The sequence below is a fragment of the Euleptes europaea genome, chromosome 1 (assembly GCF_029931775.1).
Source record: "Euleptes europaea isolate rEulEur1 chromosome 1, rEulEur1.hap1, whole genome shotgun sequence".
Classification (NCBI taxonomy): Eukaryota; Metazoa; Chordata; class Lepidosauria; order Squamata; family Sphaerodactylidae; genus Euleptes; species Euleptes europaea.
In genome coordinates this window covers 135,244,152-135,263,873 of record NC_079312.1, presented here as the reverse complement: position 1 = coordinate 135,263,873, position 19,722 = coordinate 135,244,152, and the positions used below count along the sequence as shown (strand labels likewise).

The window sequence follows — 19,722 nt, the reverse complement described above, 5'->3', positions numbered from 1 at the left end:
TATATGTCCACTCAATGTTAACTTCTTATCCCCTGTCTGCTAAGGAGCAAAACATGATTAATTCCCTATCAAAAATAAACATGCCTTCACATAACTGTAGCTGTGTCATTGTTCTACACCCTCCTCCCCCATTTCTTCTCAAAAAACCTCATGTAAACTCTGATTTCCTTTCTCAGAAGTGCTGTTTACTCACATTAGTGGGCATTGCCATTAGAAAGAGGTCTGCCTGAAGCTACTTCTCAAAGCTTTCCTGCTCTGCTAACTAGAGGGACAGGGTGCCTTGGAAACATTCAGGCTCACCTATTAGTGAATTCAGTGAGGAGTAGGAGCTGACTCTTCTCATTTTGTCAATGGTCTCAAAAGACAGGATATACTCTTCATTCTCAGGGCTGCCCAAAGTGCTGCTGGCACTGCTGCTGGTGCTCAGGTTCCCAGGAGAAAAGGCAACGGAGCTCCCCGCTATTAAAGAACAACAAGCACAACAGCATTGAAAGAAACAAGCTTGTGAGGGCCACACATAGAAGTAGCAATGCACACACATTATGGTCTTTGCCACCCTTGGGAGAACAATCAAAAGTTTCCATGTTCTCTCAGTGCAAAACATTTATGCTTCAGCAGCTTATAAAAACTGCTGAGATGTACACACACACACATCCTTGAGGAAAATGGCTTTAGGTACTTTTGTTGGCTAGGATCATGAATTTTCACCTTGGCAGATATTACGGAATAATGTTCAGCTAGTATTTGATACCTTCCAGATTCTCTCTCACAGCAGAAAATGCAGAATAATGGTTAAAAATAAAGTCTGCATTCCAGACTCAGTGGTAGAGCATCTGCTTGGAATGCAGAAGGTCCCAGGTTCAATCCCCCGCATCTCCAGTTAAAGGAACTAGGCAAGAAGGTGATGTGAAAGACCTCTTCCTGAGACCCTGGAGAGCTGCTGCCGGTCTGAGTAGACAATACCGACTTTGATGGACCAAGGGTCTAATTCAGTATAAGGCAGCTTCGTGTGTTCATGTGTTCAGTGCTGTTTTGTCTTATGTTCTGAAAATGTGTAGCTAAATGACCTATACACACATTTTTGCAATGTGGGAATGTGCAGACAAGAATATGAGACACATGAACAATGTAGAAGGATGTAGGAGATGCAAATAAATGCCTTGCAACATTTTGTAGCTTGCTTGACATTTTTGCAAAATATTTTGCAGAGGAAGTCACTCACATTTGACACAAAAGATTCTATGAGTTTAATAATTCAATCTCAGAATGGTATCAAAGCGCAGTCTAATCACAGCTGCTTGGATGACTTTCAGTTACTGGAGCCAGAGGAGATGATCAAATTGCTTGGAAGAGTCCAACCAACATAGTTAGTGCTTGACCCTTGCCTATCTTGGCTGATTAAAGCTAGATGGAGGACTAGCTGCAGCCAGGAGATAATAAATGTTTCTTTAAGGGAAGGGTAGTGCCAGTCATCTTGCAGGAAAATAACCACTTTTCCAACCAAGCTTTGGCCTTGTATTTGAAAGCTGGCAATTCTGGTATATAGCCTTTACTGGGAGAGGGACAGAAGTACAACCCTGCTGAATTCTCCTGGATCTCTCAGCAGCTTTCGATATCACTGACCATGGTATTCTTCTGGAATAGTTGGCTGATACATGAATTTCAGGCACCATGCCCTGGTGGTTCCTTTTGTATTTGGCTGACTGGCTCCAGAAGATGGAGCCAGGAGACTACTGTTTGTGGCTATTGGGTTTCACAGGGATCCCTCTTGTCCCCCATGTAATTTAACAACTACACGAAACTGCTGGGAGAGGTCATCTGGGGCTTTGGAGTCACATCCATCAATGGATGTGCAACTCTGTTTGTTTCAGCTGAATCAGGTGAGACCAGAGATGGTCAGGACCACTGCCAGGAGACAGTAAAGGGCTGGGTGAAGACCAATAAACAAAAATGTAATCAAGATAAACTGGAGGTCCTGTTGGTATAATGTAACCAGTCTGGTATTGAATGGCTGGCCTGTTCTGCATTGGGTTGTACTTTCCCCAAAGGGACAGGCTCATAGCTTGGGGATGCTGCTAGATCAGGATGGAGGCACTGATCTCTTCTACAACACAGAGAGAGCACCTTTAATGAGCGTTGGCTGGTATGCCACCTGTGGCCCTTCCTAGAGAGAATGGATTGTTCATGGTTAGCCACCCACTAATAACATTCACATTAGATTACTATAATGAGCTCTTCATCAGGCTGACTTTGAAAATGGTTCACAAGTTTCAAATTGTGCATCTTAAAGCTATTAGATTGCTGCCTGGCATCAGTTACAGAGACCTCATCTATGCAGTTTTAACACCATTCCACTGGCTGCCTATTCGCTTCCAGGCCTAATTCAAAGTGCTGATATTTACATTTAAAACCATATATGGCTTGGGTCCAAGATATATATAAGGATCACCTTTTCCCACAGACTCTTGTCCACTTGTGGAGATCTGCTCTTCCCAAGGTGAAGTCATTGTTGAGCCCTCCCCTCCGACACTCGTCTGGTGCCAAATTTATTGAGTTGCTAGTGCCAGGAAAAATATTTCCATAGTGAGGGTGTGTGTTTATTTCCTGGCTTTGGGGGGGGGGGGGGAATAGAAGCTATGGAATATTTCTTTTTACTATCTGCTAATTTTGCTGGTTTTTAATTTTATTTATTTATTTTTGCTGTTCTGCCATTTTATGTAATAGGGGTTCTATTTTCATTTTATTATTGATGTTTGACTATAATGTTTTTAGATTTTATTGTAGGGTACCCCAGTAACCAGTTTCTGGTTGAGGGATGGCCACTCCTACATTGTCTTTTCAGATTAAGATAGATCTGAAAATGGCCTGAGAAAAAAATCTGGCTGGGAATGAGAAATTAGAGAACATTTGGAGAGGAGATACATCCAGGGAAAGACCTGTAAGAAAGATTGAAAAAAGCAGGAGATGACCTTTAGGAGAGCTGGAAGAAAATCTGAGGCGAGAATTTAGTGAACAAACATGCTAATATGTTGTCGAAGGCTTTCACGGTCAGAGTTCATTGGTTCTTGTAGGTTATCCGGGCTGTGTAACCGTGGTCTAATAATATCCATCCAAACATTCAGTTTACCATGGAAAAGGAAATTGAGGGTAAACTCCCATTTCTTGATACCCTTGTCATCCGTAAATCAAACCTTCAGTTAGGTCACAAGGTCTACCGGAAACCAACTCACACAGATCGCTACTTACACAAAAACTCCAACCACCACCCCCGACAGAAAAGAGGAATAATCAAAACATTAATGGACCGTGCAAGACGGATCTGTGAACCACAGTTTCTCAAGGAAGAAACTAACCATCTAAATCACGCACTGCTAGCAAACGGCTACTCCAAGAATGAAATCAGAAGGGCCATTGAACCAAACAAAAATCAGAAAACTCAAGAAAAACAGTCTCCCATAGGAAAGGTATTCTTGCCATTTATTAAAGGAGTCACTGATAGGATGGAGAAACTTTTGAAAAAACATAACCTACAAACAGTGTTTAAACCCACCAAGAAAATACAACAAATGCTACGATCAGCAAAAGACAAAAGAGACCCCCTCACCTCTGCAGGAGTATATCGTATACCTTGCAGCTGTGGAGAAGTTTACATCGGGACCACAAAACGCAGCATACAAACAAGGATAAAAGAACATGAAAGATACTGCAGACTTGGCCAACCTGAGAAATCAGCAGTGGCTGAACATGGACTGACACAAACAGGACACAGGGTCTTATTCCAAGACACTGAAAGACTGGACAATTCTACCAACTATTTTGTCAGATTGCACAGAGAAGCCATTGAAATTCATAAACATCAGCACAACTTTAACAGAAAAGAGGAGAGTTTAAGAATGAATAAGGCTTGGCTTCCTGCCCTGAAAAACCTCCAGACAAAGACAACATTCAACAATAGCCATACAGATTAGTTTTGGATTACACACATTAACAGATCACTTCAGGATACAATGGTTCCATATTAACACACCATACCCTCATTAGCACATTATCTTGATACTTACAGGACAATACTTTTGCAGGACAATACTCAGCTCAAACCCAACCCCTTTCTGACTATATATTACTCTTCCTACACCCTTGACACTGAGAGACACTGTCCTTCAGTGTTACTACTCTGAAGATGCCTGCCAGTTGCTGGCGAAACGTCAGGAAAGAAAATTCCAAGACCACGGTTACACAGCCCGGATCACCTACAAGAACCAATGCTAATATGTCTTCTTGGAAGAGGCTGAAAACACCATGGCAAACCAGCAGTGTTTAGCGGATGTTGTTTACTCTGCTGTTTAAATAATGAATTGTCTCACTATGGCTTTGGTTGGCCGCAGCCCTTCAGCTAAACTTTACTCAAATAAATAAAGAAATAACAAGTTAGAGGAAAACACGAAAGAAAATCCTGAAAAGCCATCTTACATTCTTCATTCAAACTGAGGTTCTGCAGAGACTTATTCAAGTTCCTTGCTGTGGTGACTGCTCGGATATTCCCATAGGAGCTGACAGAACGAAGTCTTGGTGTACATGGACTGTCCCGCACTGGAGTCAGACTTCCACCTTCTGTAGAGGCAATATTTAACTATTACCCACACAGACAAAAAAAATCAAAAGCAGCTCCTTCACTGTGACAGGCAACAATAGTTAAAAAAATAAAAGTGGCATAAAATAACAGCATCACACCAACTCACTAGAGAACTGAACAAGATGTGGTAAGTTAATTCCTCCCTCATCATCTTCACGCAAAGGACGGCTACTTTCTACATTTCCATAGCATGATTACAGCCTGGATTTCAAACCAAAACAAGGACTAGGCTTAGTCAGGCCAGAAATGGACTGGCATGAAGAGTCTCCCCCTTTAACTCTCTCTTGGGCACTTAGCATTAAGGGGACTTCATGGAGGAGACACCCACTTACAATGACCTCTGAATCTAAGACACTGTTTGTACCTGCTCACTTAAGACAGAGGGGCAGAATTTACCAAGCACTGTTTTGTCACCTCTGTGAATTGTAATGGGCCTCATGTGACAGCCCCCATGCAAGTCTCAGTTAATTGAATGCAGCAGAGTGACTGGTGATGCTGTGTGATGGTAGATGCAGCTTCTACAATAAAAGGTCCATAAAGCCTAAGGATTCTAAGCACAAAATTCCTGCAAATTCAACTGTTCTACCTATTTCCCTTTCCCCATAACCATCCTATGGATTCAAGTAGTTGTACCGTTCAAAAGTGTTCCTATTTTACATCAGAAATAGGTGCATTTGGAATGGTGGAGATAATTTTTCCTTGTGTGTTTTCCTTACAGAGTACCTTGGAATTTTGAGTGAATATAGTTGTGGTGTAACCAGTAGAGATTATTATCTACAGCCAAAATCCTTTTTTTAAAAAGGCAAGGAAGGTGGAGGTGGGATAGGTTTTCATATTTTAATGTACTTCACTTCTTCATAAAAAGGAGTAATTAAATTTCTTATTTCAGGGAAACAATTGTACTTTCATCTAAATGGTCTGACAGTGTCTCCAGAGATTACTTAGGTTGTTCAATATTTAAGATGACATTTAATAAAATAAAAGGCCAGCAACAATTTGTCTAAGAATTTTTTCATTTCTAAAATGAAACAAAATGCGCAAGATGAAGAAATAAAATGAAGAAGTGATAGAAAATAATGTAAAGCCCTCACTTTTGAACTGTAGACAGAAACAGACTTTGAGAGCTACAGATTCTCTGTACAGCCTGGCGTTTTCTCATCTGTCATCTCCCAAGAGCAGGGTTGGAAGAGAAAACAACAACTCTTTATAGCAGCTCTTATTTTAGCACAGGTAACAACTTTATACACATCACCATGCTATCTTGACAAAGCCATGGCCTGGGGAAGCCATGTTACAGTCAAGAGAAAAGTTCACTCTTAATGACTCTTGCAGTGAAACACAAAGGAATTTCACTCTTTTCATACTGGAGATAAAATGTCATAACACCGGAAAATGCAGACTCTATCAGATTTTTGCCAATATTATCAACCATGCAATACCCCCCCGCCCATAGAATAAACTTCTCAAACTTTCTTTGACCACAAAGAAAATGTAACAGCACCTGGAGCAGCAGGAGAAGGTGGTGCATAGTTCTTTTCTTCTTCCATAAATTGCAAGGCAACAGTGCAGAAATTGCTTTCATACTGGACCACGAGGTGACTTAACGCCACCACCAGCTCCTGTGGAGAAGCAGAGGAGGAAAAAAATTAGACCTTTGATCACCGTGTGTGCAACTGCAAGGAACTCCCATCTCTGCAAAAGTTGGGAAACATTTCTATCAGTGGGTGCCTCGTGTCTCAGAGAGCAGAACATGGGATATCCAGCATTGAAAGTCAAAGTCTGAGGAATGTTATTTGCTGAAATGCTGTGATTTTCATGTTATCTAAAGCAACTGCACCATGGACAAGTGGTTTTTGAACAAGGAGTTTACGTTTTAAAAATAAGACTCACTGGTACCATCTATCCATACTGAGAAAGGTTCAGACTCTGGGCACACAATTAATATTTAAGCGTTCCTAAGCTGGTTTGGAGTGCAATTTCACAACCTTTATTTACTAAAATGCTTACAAGCTCAGAACAAACTCAATGTAACTTTAATATAAAATTATTCTAGCGTGCATGGAGGAGGGGGAGGCATAGGGAGAGAGCAACTCTTCCTCTACTCTATCTTCAAGTTTGTGAAGCTTAAGTCATCTATAATGATGAATCCCAAATTCAAAATGCATTATGAAATAAAAATTTCTAGACTACTGATGGAGTTGTGTCAATGTTTGGGACTTATCTGTCAGTCTTATTTCCTTAACCTGCAAATAATACCCTTTCAAGGATCCTGTGTAATGGACTCCATGGGAATGTTTGTAGACTGATTCTTGTGGTCCCCCCCCCCCTCAAATATCTATAAGCAAAAACAGACAGATATTTTGGATTCGTTGCAATGCACTGATATAGATGAATGCTTTTACATAAGAATTGAGACCCAAATCTTCCTTTAGAGCAAAGGTTAGAATCCCTTATTTCTTTGAAGAGCTACATTTCAAGACAAAGGCAGTCAAGGAAAGGATTTCTGCAATAATTTCCACTCTAAATGGAAGATCTGTCTGCTCTGCCTTACAAGATGGTGTCATGCAGAGATCTTAAAGGGTCTCAGGCAGCAGGTACATAAGTCTGAGATGATGTGAGATACTGGTCCTGTGACCTTTTGAATGCAAACCATGTGTTCTCCCACTGAACTATGAACCCTCCCTGCGGGACAGATGTGGAATGGATTTCTGCAATAATATCGAGTCTGAATTCCAAGATCAGACCTACACATTTTTTACTCAACTCAGCAAGACCAAGAGCATTTCTATGCTGAGGAATAACGCTACAAATGTGCTTCTGTTCTCAGTTCATTGTACTCTGTACAGATGCATTGGGCTGTGCACATTTCCTCTTAAGGCACCAACAGCATATACTTCTTCCTCACTCCTTTTCTTGCACAAAGAAAACCGCACTGCTTAACAAATGTCTTCTCTTTTGGAATATTGTGGCAGATAACACCCCTTTCTAAGCATCTTCAAAAAAAAATAAGCCAAGAGAATCAAGTCCCTGCGAAACCAGCCTTCTGACAAAATTAATACCTATCTGTCACCTAGAGAGGGGATGAGGGCAGTTTTTTATATTTGGCTTGGTGAAGCATTGATTTTTCCTTCACTTTAGTGTGAAGATCTGAAGAAAGCTGGAGCGTTTGACTCTAAAACGAATTCTTTGCAACAAAAGCCTTTTATTCTTAGCCAAGCTCCCTTTATTCTTTGATTCAGCCCAATATTGTCAAACTGATGTACTGTCACATGGAGTACGGAAATGGACACATTCCTCTCCTGTCCACAGGCCCCTCCCTTCTGCACTTTGCAGGGCATAATGAATCATACTAAAGGGCAAGACTCCTGCATGACAAAGGAGCCTGCAATCTGCAGTCTGAAGATTTGTCTACCTGTTCTACAGCGAGTCTGAGTGCCTGACAGAAACATCGTGATATACTCCACAAACTGCAGATCTGCCTGTACCGGGTGACGCAGCTCGAAGAAAGGAAGCAAACCTGAAGTTCAGCTAATGGCTGTGCTGCTGAAGTCCTATTTGCACAAACAGGGATCAGAAAAACTGAAATGCATTTTGTCTGAAACAGAACGTAAGTCGTGGGCTCGAGGCACTGTGCCCGAGTGCTAGGCAAGTGGTTACTGTGCCATTGATCTATAAATGGGAGGTCAGAAGATGCAGCCTTCAGTTGACTAAGCCCAATCTACTATTTCAGCCCCCTTTTCCAACTATAGTTTACGGCAAAGCTCTTTGCTGAAGTGAACTGTCCTGCTTTCCTTTTGCCCTTGCATATCCAATCCCCTTTTCCTCCCAGAGGGCTGCCAGACACTTCATGTTTCCAGTAACAAATTAATATTTCATATTTACTTTCATAGCTTGTAATGTAAGACGCTGGTACCAAAACAGTGATAAACAGAAGAGCATTACACAGACAGAATGTTTCCTGAGGAAGTAATGACACAGCCTCCAAAGTGAGTACATTCTGGAGGCAGAGGCCAGCATGGCTAATCTCATTTCCTTGTCTCTTGTTTTTCTTCAGGGGATTCAAAAAGAAAGCAGTGACATAACAAGCTTGACAGCTTCCTCCTGACAGATATATTTTTCCTTTGGCATTCAGCAACATTCAGACATGCACTTTCCAGTGGTGGATACCCTGCAGGGTCCAAAATATTTTTTTTAATGTCTCATCTTTCACTGTTTTGTTATACAATGCCCTTTAGCATCTCAAGTGGGATCTCCCATACTGTACAGCAAATGAAATGCCACATTGATAAAAAAAAAAACCCTCATGTCTAGAACCCACTGGGCAAAATGTAGCATCTTGATGTTCAGGACAAACGAGAAATGCCATTTAGTATTTCGGAGTGACAGCCCTCAGAAGTCATGATGGAAAGAGTACCCATGAAGTTTGTGACCTCATCTCAAGGACTGCTACCCCCGCCCCCCCACAGCCAGTATTCTCCTAAATCACGCTCTGCGTGCTGAGCTTAATCTTATATCTCCTTTAGAAGAGGGACAGCAGCATAATGTTAATTTTCAGGCAAAAAAAACACAATGCCAGGCAGAAACTGACATTTATGTAAACCTCCCGGGAAACGGAGAGACAGAATGATCGACACGACGGGACTTGCCATTCAGAAAAAAATCACTGATGAACAGAGGGCCGATCTAACCTGCAGGAGTGCAAGAGCCCTGATGACACACACTCAGCCAACAGGCAGCTGGCCCAGTAACCCTTTCAAGGACACATGAACTTCCCTGAGATAGTGGGGAGGGGGCAGGAATAAGAAAGGCAAGATCTCTGTTACAGAAAATAATTTTGTTTTCGGAGAACAAATTATTTTTAAAATTCACAAAATGGCACCTGAAAACTAAAAAGCACCACATGCTAAAAAGAAAATGAAAAAAAAAAAAAAAAACTTTTACTGGCAGTTCTACTGTTCTACTGAAGGCAAGGGATTAAAGCAAGAAAAAACCAATGAGAACTGGCTATGCTGGGGCAGAAGAGGAAGGTTTTCATTAGTCATTTAACCTCATGAGGATTTAATTTGCAAGAGGAGAATGCAAACAGGTCCAACCTCACTGCACAGGCAGCTATAAAAATGCATCAGGAATATAGGCCAAGTGTAGATGACAAAGCAAACTTGATGCCATTTAGCCATTACAATCAACCACATCTACAGAAGATATTCATGTTCATCCTCATGCATCCCACAAGGAAGGCCCTACAGAGTAGCCTTCCAGACATGTCATGTTTTCCTTCACTGCCTAATGCTGTCAGATAGTAACATCAAAAGTAGCATATTTTTGAAATGTGGTACACTCTTTGAAGCTTCACTGTCTGGAGTAAGGAGCAGCCATCAACTTCTGGAATAAGAAGCTAGCCTTTAAAATACGAGACATCTGGGAACCCTAAATTATGTATAACAACATTATAAAAGTTATTCGTTTGTTCAAGTATCATGACATGTTTATGCGCTACTTTCCAGGGAAAAATAAAATCTATGCACAAATTGCCAAGGCATAGTCTGAGTTGCTCATAAGAACAGACAAAATTGCCTTACACCAAATTTGACCATCCAGCCATCTAAATCAGTACAGGCTAGTCTGATGGGGAGGGGTCAGCTGCATAAACCTACCCCTCCCCATCCTTTTCTATACCTTTCGGACCATGGGGCTTCCATCGTTGATGAGCTGGGCCAGCATCATTGCAACATTGTGATCGATGGTGGTAGAATGGTCAGTCCGCTCAGCTGAATTGCCGACAAAGGTGCCAAGGGCAAAGACTGCAGCGCAGCGAACCTGCAAGAGAAACACGGTTCATCTAGGTCCCAGCTCAACCTTTTAGCATGTCCTTTCTGCTGCCCTCTTCAGTCTCACTTGTGTGTGTTGGTGTGCCAGTGCAAAAAACCTATACCCGTTACATTGGGAAGGACTTCTAAATTAAAGACTTTTTTTTTTTTAGCTAGGCACAGTTTAGGCAATGTTGTAAGTGAATCTGCCTTTGGCAGAGCAGTCAAACAATGGCTCCATTCTTTCCAGTGGGTTGTTATTCACAAATCTAGCAAGGTTACCTCTGGGATTGGATCAGACAGAAGACTGTAGAGTTTTTCATGGGCACTATCTCTCACACCACACCACCTTGCAGAGTCAAAATTCTGCCAGATACGTCCCAAGCAAATCGCCACCCACTGGCGCAAAAGAGGATGTGGATCATTCAACTGCTCCAGGCAAATGGCAATCAAGTTCCCTTGAAGACAGGCTTCCTACAACAAAGGGCAGTGAACAGTATTGAAACAAACAGCATGCCACTATATCAAAACCTAGGGAAATGATCCAATGGGAGAACACAAATACGGTACATTGGCTTAGGCCAGTGGTACGCAACTTTTAAAAATAAATCAAGATTATCCATGAAGTCAGAGGCAGAGGCAATCATCCCTTTCTTCTTTGGAACTCACCTGTCCTGTATTGTAGTTGTTCACAATCACGGCCAAGATGAAAGCTGTCATTGTCCTATGTTCAGCCTTAAAACACATGCACAAGAAGAATTTATCTTTAAGACTTCAAGATAACAACATATGGATGCTGCAAGGCAAATTTAAAAAAAAACTGATGCTATCTTTCTTGGAAGAATTTGTTCCTCTGTCTTTGGAAGACTCTGAGAACATTCAGGCTTGTCTGAATTTTGTTGCTACTTAATGAAAATGGGGACAATGGCCATGAAAATCACACTATGGCTGTGCTTGGATTAATTCAATTGGTTCTTCAAGCATTATCAAGTAAGGCAGGAAAGAGCTGTTTTAAATAACAATTTCAGTCACACACCAAAACCTGTGCCAGCACATGTGCACACAGCACAGCTTTGTCAGAAAAACAAAAAGGAAAACTCTTCATAGGTTTTTCTATCCTTCTCTAAGAGAATTTTGGTTGTTTTTTTTTTGCTGTTTCTATCTTGATAGATGTCAACAAGCTAACAATATGGTTGCTTTGTGTTTCAAAGAAATAAAAAAACTATATAAGCATTTCCCCAAGGTTACTGTGTTTCATATGCAGTAAGGAGAGATGGGAAATTATTTTGTACTTTGCTAGATTTTTCCCTTAAGTGGAAGGTTTTAAAAACGAATGGAGAGATCAGTTGCCCCAATAGTTCCTGCTCACAAATGCAGTATAGTGAAGAAGAAAAGAATGTCTTTGTGTATCATTTTTTTCAGACTTAAGAATATTTATTGGATAAATGTGAACAATTGCTTTTTCCAGATGGAATAGGTTGTTACACAATCCACTGACAATAAATAACCTCTCAGTCCACTTATGTGGCCTCCTTTGCAAGGAGAAATAAATACTGAGTAAAAGAATGTTTGTGCAGAAAATACTTTGATTACATAAAAATAATTTAGACATTTTAAATCTCTTTGGCTCACCTAATGCACTGTAACTCCACTCCCCCAGTCCACTCTTCAATAGGACAGTTGTATGTTACATCTACATAATAAGAATCTCTCTCCATCTACAAAACCAGCAGTGTAACTTGTCTCATAGCAGCAGCACAGCCAAGATAGAGCAAGCTAGTTCTGAACGTAATTTGAAGAGGGAGGGAAAAGGATTATTTGTCCTTACCGGCATGTAGGGATCTGCCAAAACAGAAAGGAAATATTTGTGACCGTTGTCCTTCACAAGGTCGGCTTGGCATGACTGAAAAATGAGGGGAGGGGGGGAAATGAGTACAATAACCTGAGGAGAATTTCTTTTATGCCTCTAGATGATTTATGAATATTTCATGTCATAGCAATTTTTTTCTCCTCCCAAACCAATTTTCAATTGATCAAAGAAAGAAAACAAACCCTAAAACAATATCTTTGCCAGGACAATGGCCAATACTAGTCAAGATTTGTGTTATAGAAGCACAGATAGGATAGCTGCTCCCTGCCCAAGGAGCCGAAAGACCATGGCCGATTCCACAAGCTGCTCATTCAGTTCTGCAACTGTGTGTGTGTTTGGAGAGTCCTTGGAAGCAATTATCAGCAAGCCACATCTGCAGAGAATGGTTCAGCTCTTGCTCATTCAGCCTCAGCAATGGAACTGGGAGAACAGCCACCCGCAAGCCAGGTGTAGAACAAGAGCGCTGTCCTACGTACTTCATAACTGTAGGTCTTTTCTAACAGACAAAAACCTCAGAGTCCTTCTATTCCTCCTCTAGTGACTTTTAAACTCTAAAATGCAGAAAACTATGGGGAGAAAGAAAGGAAAGATTTTAAAATGTTGACAAGCTCTTCCTTTCCAGAAACTGCCTTGGGAGCCAGGTGGCTTATTTGGCACTGGCATTCCTTTCTGCTTGCAGAATATGATTGGGAAATTTCCCTTGGATAAATGATAAGCCTCTGCTTAAAGAACCCAATATCTCCTGATAATTCATATACAAGTAGTCTAAATGATATATGTGTTCTGGTGCTATGCAGATTTCCAATCCTGCCCCCATAGGAAGCAAACACAGGAACCCAATTTCTTGCATGACTGTGATAAAGCCATGAATTGTAGAATTTGGCTTCCAGCAAATTTCTAACCACTCTAGTTGTACAAATAAGCCTTAAAAGCAGACAAGCTTATCTGCTCTGCCTTACTGCTTTCCAATATTCAACCTGTTCCATTATTTCTCTGCCACTATTATGGGACTTTCTTCCACCAGGATAGAGTAGCTATCTCACCATGAATATCACTGGCAACAATTCCTCATGCTAGGGTTGGTGTCCAGTGAATTGACATTTCATTTACTACATCAAAACCAGAACAGCGCTGTAGAGTACTTACATTATTTTGTTCACTATAAGATTGTAGACTGGCAGTTCAGATTGTAAAATTTTGGGTTTTAATGTGAAGTATTCAAAGTTCTAATTAGATAGCATCATATATATAATTCTGAATATGGCCTCCAGTATGGATCAGAAAATCTGCACAATGGCATATGGATGTTTCTACTAACCTCAAGGCCATACATACATGAGGGGAGAGGTGGACAAAAATGACACTTGTAGAATCTGATCATTTCCAGTTATGGAGGCAGCCTCTCATCCTCAACTCAACTGGCATATGGGGGGGGAGGGGGGAAGTGACACTTTCAAAGTTGCCCAACTGTGGGCGGGTGGATGGAGAGACTTTGAAACCCAGTAATAGAGAGAGGTATATGACAGTCACCACAATGATAGCTGGGGGTGTGAACTTCTGGAAAGGGCATGTTGTTGATCACCAACTATGATTGTGGGAAGAATCTTGCCTCCAAATAAAACTTGGGGAGAGGGAGTGTGAGGGCTCTGCTCTCTCCTCCAGCCGAGACCCCTTATATAGCAGGGTCCCCTTTTATTTTAGACTTAGTTGTTTTAATAGGCACCCCCGTTTAGAGCCTAAGTGCCAGGGGATCTGAAACTTGGGGAATCTCAAAAAGGCACTGGGGTTCAGCCATGATACTGGAGATTCCCATGGAAAGAGGAAGGTTGTTGCTGGAATCAAAACGGATTAAGTGCAATCTCCCCCAGCTCCATGGCGTATTTTGCTCAAGAATAAAGGACATTTCAACACTAAGGATATTACTGAATGTCCCTGGAAGTGTCTGCCCAGGCCCAAGATCAATGACTCAGTCCAGAAAGCCACTTAAGATCATTACTTAATCAGGGAAAACACTTAAGGCATCAAGTTGCTGTCCACCCTTAATATCATCAGTCATTTTTGCCTCACCCAGGTCTTTTTGCCCATGAAGATTCATCTGACAATAGCCTAATCAAGTTAATTTCCCAAATTTTTCCCGCCAAAGTATGACAGCAGTTAACTTTAAACCTGCCAGTAAGATTTAAACTTCTTATCTTGGCCCAATCCAAAGTCAGGATGGTCAAACCCCCACTGGGATGGGGGTCCTTCTGTCCATAAAAGAAGCCCCCAAGACCCAGCAAATTGTTCCTCAGAGGTCCGGATCATTGCTGGTCAGAACTCTGGCTTTCTTCTAAGAACCCCACTGTGCTCTGCAGGCTTTTTCTCTCTGCTTTGCCGGCTCCTCACTCTGCTCCTTGGACCTCTGCTGTGTCAATCCATGGACTTCTCCAGACCTCAAGCTCTTGACATAAGGGCTTGTGCCACCTTCCCTGTGTGTGTATGTGTAAAGTGCTGTCAAGTCACAGCTGACTTATGGCAACCTTGTAGGGATTTCAAGGCAAGAGACTTACAGAGGTGGTTTGCTTTTGCATTCCTCTGCATAGCTCCTTCCCTAAACTTCCCAAATTCATCCTTTTCCCCTCTAATAAATTGTGCCCTCTTGTTGGGGTGTGTGAAAACGCTTAGGGAATCAGTTCTCTGGTGCTTAGTGTAGGTTCTTTATTTTTTTATTTTTAAATATTGTATACCATAAGGTTATTTGTTTGCGTTTACAATCACTTTCTCGCTCTGATTTCATAATTTTATTTTGAGATATTCCTACCGAGATCCACACTGGTATATACAGACTACAAGGTTTTGCATTATTCTTTTCTGGAACCATGTAATAAACTAACTTCTCCTTCTCTGGGTCCAGTTTGGATTACAGGAACCTCCCCAAATTCTTCCTGCTGTCTTTGCTAGACCCCTTTCCTGTCTTCCTCTTTTGTCCTCTTTCTGGCTGTCAACTGACAACTCTGTCAACAGGCAACCAGGGCAGCTGGGTGAACTGATGTCTCATAGTGCATGGCCCCCACCAGCTAAGACCACCCATTCTCAACCTAACCCATTTAAATTATATTCTTCAATGGAAAGGACTCCAAAAGATCAGCTGTTTGAGAACTATGAAAAAAATTAAGGGAGGGCACAGGTGTTAATTAAAAACAACAACCACACATACGTTCTGGGACATGTATAACCCATGGTCTCCTAAATGGTAGTTAGATAGGCTGCATTGGTAGGATATAGACTATAAAGAAGTGGGATCACTTCTTTATAGTCTATATCTGCTTTGATAAACTCTGACCTAAAACAACATCACAAATCTGTCTAAAAGGAAGATCTATGCCATGTTCAGCAGCTACATATAATTTGCTAAATTACATGCTAAAGCTGAACATCTCACAAAAGCACAGTGTTAAACCATGGCAGTGATGGGGTTGGGACAAGAGAAAAGCAGGCAGGATAAAAATGGGCAGATAGAAAGGAACTAAAGAATTCAAGGAGAGGGACAGGGCTAAGACTGCAACAAGGACAGGGAAACTATTAAGGAAACTAACGTGGAGTCAAATGACAGCAGATATTGGTCAGCATCGGAGATCAAAAAGCAGAATCTGGGAAAATCAGCTGAAGAGAAACAAGGCTAAGGAAACAAGAGCAGGCTTGCCTTCAGTGAACAAAATGCATCTATAGCTGCCCAGTCAAGTCTCTGCGGAGACAGCAGAAATGTATATAGATAGCCTTGTTTAGACAGTAATCTTGTATAGAATGGCTAAAAGGGCCAACGATATGAAACTCAGGAGCCTCCCAGTCACATCTCCTGGATAGATTGCTAGGTGAAGCAAGTGTGTGTGTGTGTGTGTGTGTGTGAGAGAGAGAGAGAGAGAGAGAGGCTTCAGTACCCCATTGCGTCTCAGCAATAAAACTTTACTCCAGACGTTGCAGAGAGTTTAAAGATTTATTAAGAAAAGCTAACGGGTCAGTAGGTCTAACGAACTTAAGCTCAGAATTCAGGTATGGGGAATACAGGGCATCTTTATAGGGAACATACAATACATTTGGTTACATCATTGGTAGGACATGAAAGGGTAAGTTACATCAAAGGAAGAGTATTTGTCACCTCGAGAGCAGATAGCAGTTTTACCATTGGAAGGCTTACTTTGAAGTGGAGATCGCTGCCTCCGGTCTTCCTCAACTTCCCACGGGAAAGGAAGTGGCTTTGATACTAAACATATGCTTATCAGGGGCCCGAATGGATGCCCTGGCTGACAGTGTGTGTGTGTGAAGTGCCGTCAAGTCGTTTCTGACTCATGGAGACCCTATGAATCAATGTCCTCCAAAGTGCCCTATCCTTAACAGCCTTGCTCAGATCTTGCAAATTGAGGGCGGTGGCTTCCTATATAGAGTCAATCCATCTCTTGTTGGGTCTTCCTCTTTTCCTGCTGCCTTTTTTCCTCTTTGAAGCAACTACCCAAGAGTGAAACAACTACCCAAGAGTAATCTGCCTCCAATCTCCACATTTCTGCATCTCATCAGCATGGCACAATCTTTTTTGCTTCAATGAGCTGAAGCTAAGTTGAACAGAGTACATGGGATGAAACCGAGACTGGCTTGTCCAATCTCTTGTCCAATGCACAGAGGCCATTTTAAACTGCTCCACACGGTGGTTGCTCCACAACAAGGTATTTGCAGCAAACACCTTCCTACACAGAGCCAACATTTTCTTCACATCACCAGTAGCTCATTTTACCACTATGTTACAATGGCCAGAGGAAACAGCTGCATTCAAAAAGTCAACTGAACCATGTGCAAAAGGCCTGCCATGTGCAGTAGCCATGTGGCAAAGAGCAATTACTAGCAGTATCTGTGATGCTACTTAGTTACATGCATCAGCCCTCAAATACAGGGACGTCTTTTCTCCTCACTCTGCTGCTTTCAGTCCCTCACACATTACCAAAGTCAGGGTTAAAGAGGAGAACTGCCAGCCTCAAAGCAATTTGCCCAACGTTTTTGAGAGCTGCAGTCAGGGTCGGTGCCAGTCATTTTTGCGCCCTAGGCAAGGCTAGCTACTTGTGCCTCCCCCACTGCTAACCAATTTTCAAAAACAGACGTCTTGTAGAAAAAAATAAAAGCACAAAACTTTTAATAAGATGTTATAATTAATTATATTCCATAAGCACTACTTATCTTAAAATTAAAAAATATAAATTGTCAGTTGCATTTTCCCCAAGAAACTAATCTGTTTAAAATGGTGCCCCTTAGGCCAGTTCTGTGCCCCTCTGAGGTCTGCCCCCTAGGCGACCGCCTAGTTCGCCTAATAGTAGCACCGGCCCTGGCTGCAGTGGTAAGCCTGTAGAAAAAAACTACAAAGGGCCAGGCCACCAATCCACACAACTGATTCACTGTCATTGCCTCCTGAAAGGGGGTGGAGACAAAGAAGGAAAAAATGGTTACTGAACTTGTGCCTTGTACCCTCAAGTGGGACTGAAAATGGCTCTCTAGACCCCTAACTAAGATAGGGGAGGGGAGAGAGAAAGAGGCACTCCTATGTAGTACATCATGCAATCTACTACATAGGCGGGGCTGGTATGGAGAAACATGCACAGCCTCCTTGGTGATTAAATATCATGTGACCCAAGAGGACACATTTCCTAAAAATAAGGACTGATCCACCCCAGCAATACCAGGGAATATATAAGCCCTCCCTCCCTATGTGCACCCCCCATCATAATGAAGTGCATTTGCTTGTGTCCAGTAATAAGGATGGGGCACAGATGTACTCTACTGATAGAAAAGAATTCCTTTTGAAAATTAGCTTCCCCCACATTTTCACATGGGGTGCCAATTAAATGAGAATCAAGCAGCCTTCTTCTTAATGCTAATAATCCTCATCGGCAACCTCTTTTTGAGACACCCTGTACTAGTACTGAAGCTTAGGCTTTGGGTATGACATATTAAGGCCAGAAAAGGGGATGAATGAATATATACATATATTTATATACAAGACAAAAGTGACAATTGGTAGGGAGGAGAGAAGAGCAGGAAGATGATTTCACTTTGAACTCTCCTTGCAGCAATAGATTCTGCAAGATGCTACATGTCAAAGTGCAGGGTGTGGTACGGGAGGGGGATAGTGATGCATTTTTAATCAGGAATATAGAGTACAGGGTTGGTGGGTCTAACTGTTAAATAAATAGGCTGAAAAAACATAGATGCAAGAGAATATTTCATTGCTGAAGTGACTAAAGTTGCTATCTGCAGGCAGCTGCATTGCAGGAGACAGGTACTGACGTTACATGAGGAGGCTAGTTTTTTTTTTTGTGGGGAATGGGCCTGCTGCTAATTCGGGGCTCTTTTTAACACTGCTGCCAATTAAAGTACTGGTCAGTTAACTGTACAGCAACTGGCTACTTTTTCTATCAGATTCTCATAACAGTCTGACAACGGAACGAATCAGACTCTGTAGTGGCAGATATGCTTCATACATAAATTTTAATTTGTACCCTCAACATGATGCCTGTGAAAAATATTTCATGTACAGTATCACTACAGCATCTCTCTCCTTCAAGGATATGACACATGTGAGTATGCTGCCGCAAAAATGTGAGTATGTGAAGAATATGTTGCAAAAAGAAGAAGAAGAAGAAGAAAAAGAAACGGCAGTAGTTGGGTAGATGAGGATGGGTTCCAGGTCTGCTTTATCTGCACAAGCAGAACAGGGGACCAAATAGGGTACCATGGCAACAGGGCACCATGCTAGGCAGGCCAGAGTATTCTGGCTCCTGCCTTCATCCCCCCCCCCATTAGGAGCTGTCTATCTGGGAGGTTGTGGAGGACTCCAGAATGGAATGACTAAAGAAGACAAGAGTCTCTCAAGTAACTAGAATTCCACATTACATATATAGTCCTTTTCATCTGAAGTCATCAAGATTATACTGGCACAACTCCTCTGCCTCCTCCCCTTAGAATTGTTTCTCTTGCAAATTTCTATGAATATTCTTGTATTAATTTGTTGAGACCCCCCCTCCATCCCCGAACTCACAGAAGCTTCAAGGTTAAATGCAAGTCAGATCCCTTTGCTATTGGCTCCTTCCAATTCCAGCCCAACTCAGACTGAAAAAGTCAGTCAGAGGGTAGGAAATAGAAAAAGAGTATTGGCGAAGGAAATGGCTTTTTATATTCACTTTAATTTATTGAGAAAGCATCAAAAGCAACATTTTATAAAGAAAACTGCTATTTCCCACAGAACCAGTAGTTGCTTTTAAAAACATATAGCTTTGTTTTTATGTGGATGTAAGCTGGGAAATGGGGTGGGGAAAGAATTAGGAGTGAAGCTTTTTCTGAGGAAGGAGTTACGGACTGACCCTTTATACTTCAAAATCCTTTCTTTAAGTCTC

The 19,722-nt window shown here is 41.7% G+C and overlaps 1 protein-coding gene across 3 annotated transcripts in view; it reads right to left on the bottom strand.

The window, feature by feature from the left end:
* The window catches only part of RPTOR (regulatory associated protein of MTOR complex 1), a 494,290-nt gene that overhangs the window by 102,168 nt on the left and 372,400 nt on the right, over positions 1-19,722 (bottom strand). For all 3 annotated transcript variants that reach the window (XM_056867014.1, XM_056867015.1, XM_056867017.1), the window contains exons 14-20: positions 12,269-12,343; positions 11,110-11,175; positions 10,723-10,914; positions 10,310-10,450; positions 6,135-6,252; positions 4,471-4,611; positions 301-459 (exon numbers count right to left, since the gene is read on the bottom strand). In XM_056867014.1, the coding sequence (XP_056722992.1) occupies positions 301-459; positions 4,471-4,611; positions 6,135-6,252; positions 10,310-10,450; positions 10,723-10,914; positions 11,110-11,175; positions 12,269-12,343 (892 nt within the window). The remainder of the gene's footprint in view (positions 1-300; positions 460-4,470; positions 4,612-6,134; positions 6,253-10,309; positions 10,451-10,722; positions 10,915-11,109; positions 11,176-12,268; positions 12,344-19,722) is intronic.